Genomic DNA, 10,323 nt, shown 5'->3' with positions numbered 1-10,323 from the left:
AGAAAACAGTTCAATTGCATCCAGAAGGAGATACTTGCATGCTTTGTATCATATAAATGCAGCATTGACCTCTACTGGGTCATCTGCAGATGGATGTTCTGGGTATTAATGTTTTTTTTTTTTTTTGCAATAAAAGTCTCGTCTTTTAGAGTTTTACTTGTTAAAGGTATTGTGGAGGATCTTTGTGAATTTTTTTAAAGAATCGCCCTCTCCAAAAATGCACATACACAACCTTGTAACCGCTCCTGAGAGGAAATGCCTATTAAACGTGTGCGAGAGCGTGCACAAGCCCATTTCTCCTCGTCCACGCTTTGTTTAAAAAAAATTGCTGTTTGCGTCGCTCATACAATCTTACTTTACTATTTTTCCACTATGTTAGACCACGGGTAAGTAAAAATGGGGACGAGCACGTAGGACGGCCTTATATAAACATATCACCAGAATGATTGACAAGTAGGAGGACCACTGATTTAGATGATCCATCCGGAAAAGGAAAATCCTTCACTATACCTTTAATAAATAATTTTTCTTTGTTAGTTACAGATCGACTTTTATGATCCCGGGTTTGTCTTTAAGGCAGTTATTTTTCTTTTTGAAGCTCTTAAAATGCAGAAAAAAGCCTTTTTACCAGCTTTGTCACTCCAATATTCATTGTATTTAATGCAGAAGTATATTATTATTGAACTTAATAAGACCATTGTTTTTATTAAGTAAAGCACACCTATTAAGAATAAACTAATTCGTATAACTATTTTTTTTATGAACAAAAAAAAGACTTGGTTATTCTAGATTAACTCATGTATTATTATATATTTCCTGTTTTATACTAACATTTTGCTCCAAGTTCACTCGTTTTTATTCAGTTTAAAAAAATAAAGTTGTATTTTATCCAGAAGGAGATACTTAAATGCTTTGTATCATGTAGATGCAGCATTAACCTGTACTGGGTCATCTACATGCGCATCTTCTGGGTATAAAATTAAATTTATTTTGTTTAAAAAAAACGTCCATCTTTTAGAATTTATTTTTCAAATAACTTTTAACTAAAGAAACTTTTCAAAATAAAAGTAGACTGATACGTCAGCCAGAAGATATTTGGTCATTTTCATCTTTTAAAGGAAGAAAAAAACAATATAATCTTCGAAGTTCAGCCCCTCTTAAAAATGCCAAAAACTGGGGAAACAATTAAACTATTTCATTTAATAACCTGATTCAAATTTACTGCATTAAATCTATTTTTGATAGCTGAATGTGCTGAGGGCTTATGAAGTTAATAGCTGCTTTTTAGGGTTAGCACATTGTCTTTAAGCTGAGTTTCATTAATTTACCATGCAGTGCGTATGTTAATTATTCTCCTATATGTTTTTATTATTTATATATACAATAAGGAAAAACAATGGAAGGTCAAACAGAACAACTAAACATTTCATAAAGCTAAAAAAGGCTAAATTTGACAAAAAAACAAAACACAAAGAATTTCCAGTTCATATAGGTGATGTTTTTTTCAATAAAGCAAGGCGACACAGGTGAAAGTGAGGATCTGGATATGGAGATAATTAGCAAAAAAAAAGAAAGAAACTGGTATAAGAACATGAAATACAACAACATTTTTTTTTTTTATTGAATAGATTTAAAATAACTATAGGACTAAATTAAAAGTGCCATATTTTACGGCCCCTATAATTTAGATTCTCCCTATTTTCAGTGTTTGACTAAAACCTCTGTTTATTGAGCCCCTCAGATATTCAGCAACCAGTTAAATCACCAGAATGTAGTGTAGTTGATACATAGACGTTTTGCCTGCTGTTTGTTGTTCTTTATATCAAACATTTAGTTGTAAGTCATCAGCCGAGCAGGAAGTAATCAACACTACTTAACTCACGTGGTGACTGGGAGGCATCTGATCCCTCAGACTTAGACAGAAATCCCGCTTAATCCTGCAGCCAGGTCGGTTCAGTGGCTCTCCTTCATGCTGCCTGCTGCTGTCTGTGGTTTTCCAAGCGGCAACGCCGTTGCGGTTATGGGTTAGCGGACGACGTTTTCAGCTCCCGGACTCATGAAGGCCAGCTGGCTGCAGAGGACGGTTACATGGATTGTGCGTTTGATGTCTTTGAGGCGCAAATGTCAAAGTTAAGTATGCAGCCCTGAGGTGGAGGATGAATTCGTGCTGTTTGGGCTTGGAAAATGCACGGCTTTGTTTTGTCTTTCTGATTGAAAGCCTGAAAAGCCTCTTTAAAAAAAAAAAAGCTCTCTTAGTGGATCTCTTAGCTTTGAGGATGGTCTCTGAAGCGCTTGAACAGCAATCTCTGTTTTATAAATATAAATATGACTGTTATGATTGTTTTTCCTGATGTTTTAAAGTGTTGGAGGTTAACAGGCTCCTTTTTTCATTCTTTATTCAAATAAGTTTCCCTTTCAGGGAGTTTTAACCTATAGTGTCTCCTGATTCCTCCACTACTTCCTTGTTGTTACCATAGCAATGTCTCTGTTGGGGAAAATTCCTCCTCGCTTTGCCTAAACCTGTCCTGTTGTATTTTCTTTTTTTTTATTATTATTATTATTTTCAGAAATGTGTTCCTTTCTTTAAAATATGTGCAAGCATTAGAAAAAAAAAGTCTTTAATCGGCAGCAAAATTAACAAAACATATCATGGAGGAATTATGCAGCATCATGGTGACTGTTGCTGACGCACTCTCTGTGCCGTGGGACTCTCTGATTATTTCCTAGCTTATCTGTGCCCTCAGATGCGTCATATGGGAGATAATACCAGGTGAGACTGTCAGTTGATGACGCGCTTGTGTTCGTTTTTCCTCACAGGAAAGTGACCCTGGTGATGGTGGGCCTGGATAATGCGGGAAAGACGGCGGCGGTGCGAGGAATACAGGGAGGTTGGTGTCCCAATTGAGAATGTCTTTCGCTTATTGGGTGTGTCCTCAATCTAAAGCTTGTGTTTTTCTCCTTCTTCAGAGAATCCGCAGGACTTGGCTCCCACTGTAGGCTTCTCCAAGGTGGACCTGAAGCAGGGAAAGTTTGAGGTGACCATCTTTGACCTTGGAGGTGGGAAGAGGATCCGGGACATCTGGAAGAACTACTACTCGGAGTCCCACGGCGTGGTGTTTGTGGTGGACTCCAGCGACGTGCAGCGGATCCAGGAGACGCGGGAGACAATGGCGCAGGTCCTTCAGCACCCGCGCATCGCTGGGAAACCCGTGCTGGTGTAAGCAATCCCTCATAAGCCCTCTATATGATGTTTGTGCTGCTTTTTATTTTAACCATCTGGTAAAATAATATGGAGATTCTAATTTCTAGTCAGTCAAACACAATGGCTTAATTGGATTGCATGCTTTAAATTGAAATAGTTTCACATTTTTTGTTGTTTTTCTCTTTGCTCTCAGACTTGCCAACAAACAAGACCTGGAAGGAGCGCTGGCTGAAGCAGACATCATTGAGAACCTGTCGCTAGAAAAGCTTGTTAACGAAAACAAGTGTCTCTGTCAGATTGTGAGTCTTTTCACACCTAATATAAAAACAGTTCTGCTTTCATTTATAGCCTCCTATTATTCTTTATATTTAAATGTCAGCAACTTGGACGAAACGGCTTCTCAAGGCACGTGATAAGAAAAACAGAACTAACTCGTTTCCGGTTATCTAGTATCCAAAGACAGTTAATTTAATAAGTTATCTAATAAGTTAAGTTTATGCAACTCATTAAAACCTCTAAAATTATATAAAATCTAATTAATAATCTAACACAAACAATTGTGGCAATCCCCCATTCTGAGCAAGCATGTGGGGACAAATGAAAGGAACAGGGATGCACGTCCATTGTGGGATTTTACAAGGCAGGAAGCAGACGGAAAAAAACGCTGATTCACTGAAATAGGGCGACTTTCTGTTACGACAAAAAAGTACACACCTTCAGTGAAACTTTGAGATAAAAGCCCAGAGACTATATCTATATGAGTAAAACGGAGTATTAGGGCTATACTAAGAGATATATTTCTTATATTACAAAAATAGTCCTAATATTAGTTCTAGAACATTAAGGTAAAGAATTACAGGACTAATATTGTAGTATTATGAAAGCTGTGCAAGAATTAAATTATATTATTGTGAGTAATATTGCGCGATCAATTACCAGTCTAAAGTATTACCAAAGTAAAGTCATAACATTATGAAAATTAAATCATAACACTTCAAGAAAAAGCACAGAGTTAATAGCAGCAACAGAAAATACAGTCGTTATGTCCTACTGCTGCACTTCGTAGTTGATTAGAATTACTTAAACCAGTGTAACAGCTAATTCAAAAGGAAAGGTTTTAAGGTGTATATTTGTGTCTGTATTCCAGGAACCATGCTCTGCCATTTTAGGCTGTGGAAAAAAGGTGGACAAGTCCATCAAGAAAGGCCTGAGCTGGCTCCTCAGCAACATAGCCAAAGACTACGAGGCCATTGCTGAGCGCGTGCAGAAGGACACGGCGGAGCAGCGCGCTCTGGAGGAGCAGGACAAGAAGGAGAGGGCCGAAAGAGTGAGACGGATACGGGAGGAGAGGTGGGAGAATGGCTTTTAAAACTTAAAAACAGGGGAAGAAAATAAGAAAGCAGAGGTTTATTATGTGGAACGGTCCATATTAACTCTTTTCACAGAGAACGGCTGGAGAGGGAGGAGGCAGAGCGAGAAGGAAGGCCAGTCCAGGAAGAGGAAGCTGATAACGAGAGCATACAGAGCCCCTTCCAGCCCATCGGAAACCTGATCTCCAAGGTTCAGGATCTCTGATTAAATCATAAAATTGCAGTGTGTCTCCTAAAGCAAAGGAGTGACACCTTTTTCTTCTCAGAAAGAAGAGCAAGAGCCTGAGAGGAAGGAGCAAATAGAGCTTCAGGAAGACAGGAGCAATGGTCCGAAGGAGAGCTTGGAAAACGAGGAAGAAGAGTTTGAGGAAGAAAATGCTGGAGAGCCCAATCACACGAGACCAACACCAGAAAACACACCTTTAGGTGAGTTTCTGTTACTTCATTGTTAATGATCAGTGATTGGGGTTTAAAACGAGTCTTTCCGAATGAGCCAAAAGGACTGAATATTTTATACACGTCTGCTTGTTGGATCCCAGCAGGTGAGCATAGCAAGAAGAAGTCGAGCAAGCTGCACCTGAAGAGGAAACACAGGGTAGACCCGCTGAGGACGGACGAAGGGCCAGCAGAGAGCCCCACGCCGCCGCCTCCACCTGGTGAGTCAGTGAGCGTCAGTCAAAGAGGCCTGCCACAGCAACAGGCTGCCAGTTAGATGTCTGATGGGAAATGGGGAATTTAGTGAAAGGGAGAGTTTTAGAACGGCTTGCCAGAAGGTGTTGGACCCAGTTGTCTTCAGGTCTAATAAACACTAATCTCATCTCTATGGAGTAAACAGAATTTGAGTTTTATTAGAGGTGATGGATTCATTTAAAAAACAAAACAAAAAAACAGCTCTATCATATCAGCCATGGTTCAGGTACCTCAGACAGACTAAACAAGCAGATTGCATAGTTTTCCTCATAACAGAGAAGAGACCATGATGAGAATCAGATTCAGGTCTTTTGAAAGAGGAGAGCCCCTCCATAACAAGACAGACAGCAGGACTTTCTTTCTATCTTTCTTTTCTCCTTGTGTCTATCCTACAAGTCTATCCTTCCTTCCTCTTGTCCTTCCTCCAAGTCTATCCTTCTTTCCTCATGTCCTTCCCTCAGGTCTATCCTTCCTTCCTCTTGTCCTTCCTCCTGGTCTATCCTTCCTTCCTCTTGTCCTTCCTCCAAGTCTATCCTTCTTTCCTCGTGTCCTTCCCTCAGGTCTATCCTTCCTTCCTCTTGTCCTTCCNTGTCCTTCCCTCAGGTCTATCCTTCCTTCCTCTTGTCCTTCCTCCAGGTCTATCCTTCTTTCCTTGTGTCCTTCCCTCACGTCTATCCTTCTTTCCTCATGTCCTTCCCTCAGGTCTATCCTTCTTTCCTCGTGCACTTCCTCCAGGTCTATCGTTCTTTCCTCGTGTCCGTCCCTCAGATCTATTCTTCTTTAATCGTGTCCATCCCTCAGATCTATCCTCCTTTCCTCGTGCCCTTCCCTCAGGTCTATCCTTCTTTCCTCACGTCCTTCCTCCAGGTCTATCCTTCCTTCCTCTTGTCCTTCCTCCAAGTCTATTCTTCCTTCCTCTTGTCGTTCTCTCAGGTCTACCCTTCTTTCCTCGTTTCCTTCCCCCAAGTCTATCCTTCTTTCCTTGTGTCCATCACTCAGGTCTATCCTTCTTTCCTCATGTCCTTCTCTCAGGTCTACCCTTCTTTCCTCGTTTCCTTCCCCCAAGTCTATCCTTCTTTCCTCGTGTCCATCACTCAGGTCTATCCTTCTTTCCTCATGTCCTTCTCTCAGGTCTATCTTTCCTTGCTAGCCATTTTCCAGTTGTAACTAGTCTAACCAGTAGAGGTTTCTCTCCCAGTGCAGATCTCTCCATAGTTAAGCTGAAGGATAATAGCTCCCTCTGCTGTCCTTTTTTCCTCTAATCAGTTTTTTTCCTAATCCTCTCCCTCCAGTGGGATGGGCCACTCCCAAAGTCTCCAGGCTGCCCAAACTAGAGCCTCTGGGAGACTCTGGACATTCTGGTAAAGCGTCTGCCGATCGTCCGCTCCTATCACTTCCTGTCACTAACTTCTGGGTTTGACCCATTTAATGTCAGCGCTTCCTTCATTAAACCAGCTTGTAGTTTTTGTGTTTTCAGAAGGAAACATTGATGCGTCTGGCTTATAATGTATCCTGACTATTAATCAGTCTCTCAGACACTCATCTGCTTCTTCCCCCTCCTGCATGTCTCCATGCATGAGCTTGAATGTTTCTCCATGGCTGCAGATGTCTGAATCATTCTCACCTTCTCTTCACATCGCTCGCCTCCATCGTCTTGTGTCTTAGAACATTAACCAGCTTCTTTTCTGCTGAGAACTCAATAGAAACCATTTAGTAATGGAACCAAATCCTTTTTTCCTCCTCTCTGCAGATTTTTACAAGAAGCCCCTCCCACCGCTGGTGAACAGGTCACGACCTAACGGCGACTCCCAGGACGTCATCTCATAAAGCTCCTATAATGACTGACTGAGGTCAGCCGGCCACCAATCACAGCTCTCTTCTGTGCTTTTTGTCTCAAGCGAATGGCGTGGAGACAACCAAACCAAATGGATCGACCGGTGCGGGTACCGCTGAGGGAAGGGTGTTGGCTCAGAGTGCTGGGGAGTGACATCCCTACACTAATGCTGATCTTTCATTTAAAAAAAAAAACTAAGCTTGAGGCTAAACCTGCTTGAACTGTCAAATTCCATCTGGATTTTATTTTATTTTTTGTACTATTGGTCAGTATTGAAAGTTGGGGAAACAGCATTTTCTACTTAAAACACTTTAAACCGAAAAAGAATGTAAATAAAACCTTCTCTAACATTAGCACGAAGGTTATCCATATTTAAAAGAACTTTTTTTTTTTAAAGTAAAATTGGTGTTTTAAAACAAAACTATCGACCGAAAACAGATTCCTCTATGTTTTCTGCCAAGTTTTTTTAATGTAGGAACCACAAAAAATATTTGGTTTCTCATCGCCATATAAAAAATAGTCTGTTTTTGCACTCTGAGATCAATAGATTGAAATTGATCGTGATCAGAGGTGGAACTATACATTAACCGATGGGTACGTTTTTGTTTCATGTGTTGATAAATATCAGTGGTGTGCTGGGACCATTTTCCACCCCGGAAGATTCAAATCCAACCTGAAATAACTCATCTACAATATCAATTATGTCTCTACACTGATATTACAACCCTAATATATATGTTGCATATATGGCTCAGAAGCACTTGTTCCCTACCTAACTTCTATTTTAACTGTGATGCAGCTGCTCAGGTGCTATCAAAATCAGGCAATAATTGAAGAATTAGATGATTAGCAGGCATCTATATAATGAATCACATGAACAATTATAGATGCATTTATATTTAAATTTATATATTTGCCTTTAAATAATTGCACAGTTGAAATGTTTAAACTCTCTTTATTTTAAAAGTAAATATAAATGTAGGTATATTACAGATTTGTGACGACATTTATAATGGTGAATGATAACATACACCGTTAGGAACCAGTTGTAGGGCCCATGCTGATTGTGTAAAAACTGGCATTGAGGGAATGACATGCTATCCTGGGTGTGTACGCAATACAAAGGGTGTGTTGCATATTTGCAACAATAGGCATCGGGAGGTTAACTAGCACACACAACTTCAACCCTTCCCAACGTGTTTTATTTGTGGTGGCACTAGGAGCTGTGATTTCATTTAGATTGATACAGCTCAGGTGCTACAAAGATCAGGTTATTTGGTTAAATATTTTCATTTTTATTCATTAAACAATTTCCGATTCCCAAAACATGCACTAGTTTTCCCGATTCTCCAAATAAATGTGTAGTGCTAACTTTGTAATGGAAATAATTCTCTTGATCTATTTATTTTTATCCATTATCTATTCAATATCAATTTGTCAATTCAGAGCAGAATCTGATATTAGCGCCAGACAAGCTCTACTATGAGTGTTAGTCGTTAACCGCTTCAGCTTTGCAGCAGCATTTAAGGAATTGTACCCAAATTCAGTTGTTTATCCATTAAGAAAAATTGGTATTTTAAGTGATTTAAAGTCAAAAAGCAAAAAAACTTAAGCTAAATATGCCCAACTCCACTACTTCCTGAACTTCAGCCAGCTCCTTTTTTTCATTACAGGACAAACTGCTCAATCCAGGTGTGTCTGGCTGTTGTCGTCATGGTTACTGTGGTCACGCAAACCTGGATTGATCAGTTTTTCCAGTGATGAATCACAAGAAACAAAGAATGTGAAAATATAGCCCATTAATGTTAAGAAACCACTCCATAGCGGCTCACTGATGAACCAGCCCAATCGTAATGATTACCCAGCATGCCACTGAATTAAACATTTACAGTCATTGGGGGGGGGGGGAAAACAATATCGGCTTTAAAACACCGCCGAAAAAAAAATCTGCATCGGTCGATGTCTTATCATGACGTCCCTGAATAAGAAGGTACAAGTCTTTGATTTCCTTTTCTGTAAACATTTTCTTATCTTACTCCCAACTGTCACTGTGGAACATACATGTAAAATAAAAACACTAACATTCTCAGCTTATATCAAACAAAAAAAAGCTTATTCTAAAAATCTTTTTCTACTTTTATTCTTTAGGAAATGCATTGAAAAGTGTCAGATTTGTTTCATGCTGTTTACATCACGTTTGTGTTTTTTAAAGTGATATAAGGGCTTCTTTTCTCAACGAGGAATTGACTGAAACATAAAATTGGGTTTCTCTGAAGGGGACAAAGTCTGTGAAGTATCTCTTTAAAAAACATAATATTTTGGATCTGTAGTGCAGCAAGATCCAAATGTTTAAAAAAAATACATACTTTTTCTATCCTGTTGATATTTTATAAGAGCACTATTAAAGCTGTTTAAATATTAAATGGACTGATGAGGATCTTTTGTTCATCCATCTGCTGATTATATCATTTTAATTTCTATTTGTTTTGGTGTCGATAAACCTGCAGCTAAAACCACAAAATCAGGCTCTATAATCAGAAAAAAAGATTAGTTTTTTCTCTCCATTGTCGCTACAAGCATGCTTAGTGTGCTGGCTGATTTTCCTTAGATATAAAAAACTTTAAATTGAATGGAATTGAAATGAACAAACAAGACCTCGTGTTACTCTAGATTCACACTCCATTTCCAAATGAAATTTTGTATTGATTTTCATGTTGAAAGAATAAAGCAACCTGATTATGGCTATGACAAATGGCTTAATAAATTATAAAGATCTGATTTAATAGCTTTCCTTTAAAATCCTTTCATTTGCCTTTTTCTACCAAACTTTATTCTTCCACTCAACTTTCCTTTGCTTTGACACTTCGCACTTTAAGCCTTTGTACGGAGCCCCTCTGATGACATGGTCAAAAAAAATTTTTAATTGTGGCCACGAAGTAGTATTTTGTGGGCACGAAATACTACTTCGTGGCCACAAAAAAAATTTTTTTGACCATGTCATCAGAGGGGCTCCGTACCTTTGTCTACTTTAACAGGAACTTTTTATGACGCGCTTTTCTTTGTTAGGTCAGTTTTTTTTTAACTATATTTCTTTCATAGATATAAGTTATCTTCAACTTTCTTTTTTTTCATTTTTAACAAGTTAAAAGAGCTGTAATGACTAGAGTAATGTATAATTTATACACGTCACTCTTTATATTATATAAATAAACTTTTCTCTTATAGTG

General features: G+C 38.8%; 1 protein-coding gene across 4 annotated transcripts in view; it reads left to right on the top strand.

The window, feature by feature from the left end:
• Nucleotides 1–8,998, top strand: part of arl13b (ADP ribosylation factor like GTPase 13B) — a 13,528-nt gene extending 4,530 nt beyond the window's left edge. Inside the window, exons 3-11 of one of the 4 annotated variants that reach the window (XM_015405238.1) lie at nt 2,818–2,888; nt 2,968–3,217; nt 3,396–3,501; nt 4,350–4,552; nt 4,648–4,762; nt 4,839–4,998; nt 5,112–5,228; nt 6,555–6,623; nt 7,013–8,998. In XM_015405238.1, coding sequence (XP_015260724.1) covers nt 2,818–2,888; nt 2,968–3,217; nt 3,396–3,501; nt 4,350–4,552; nt 4,648–4,762; nt 4,839–4,998; nt 5,112–5,228; nt 6,555–6,623; nt 7,013–7,089 — 1,168 coding nt within the window. In that variant the 3' untranslated portion in view covers nt 7,090–8,998. The remainder of the gene's footprint in view (nt 1–2,817; nt 2,889–2,967; nt 3,218–3,395; nt 3,502–4,349; nt 4,553–4,647; nt 4,763–4,838; nt 4,999–5,111; nt 5,229–6,554; nt 6,624–7,012) is intronic. The other 3 variants (XM_015405239.1, XM_015405241.1, XM_015405240.1) reach the window with 3 other exon arrangements.
• The last annotated feature ends 1,325 nt before the right edge of the window (nt 8,999–10,323 follow it).

This window comes from Cyprinodon variegatus, unplaced genomic scaffold (genome assembly GCF_000732505.1).
Source record: "Cyprinodon variegatus isolate N-32 unplaced genomic scaffold, C_variegatus-1.0 Scaffold2079, whole genome shotgun sequence".
In the NCBI taxonomy this organism is placed as follows: Eukaryota; Metazoa; Chordata; class Actinopteri; order Cyprinodontiformes; family Cyprinodontidae; genus Cyprinodon; species Cyprinodon variegatus.
This window is presented reverse-complemented; position numbering and strand designations above follow the sequence as displayed.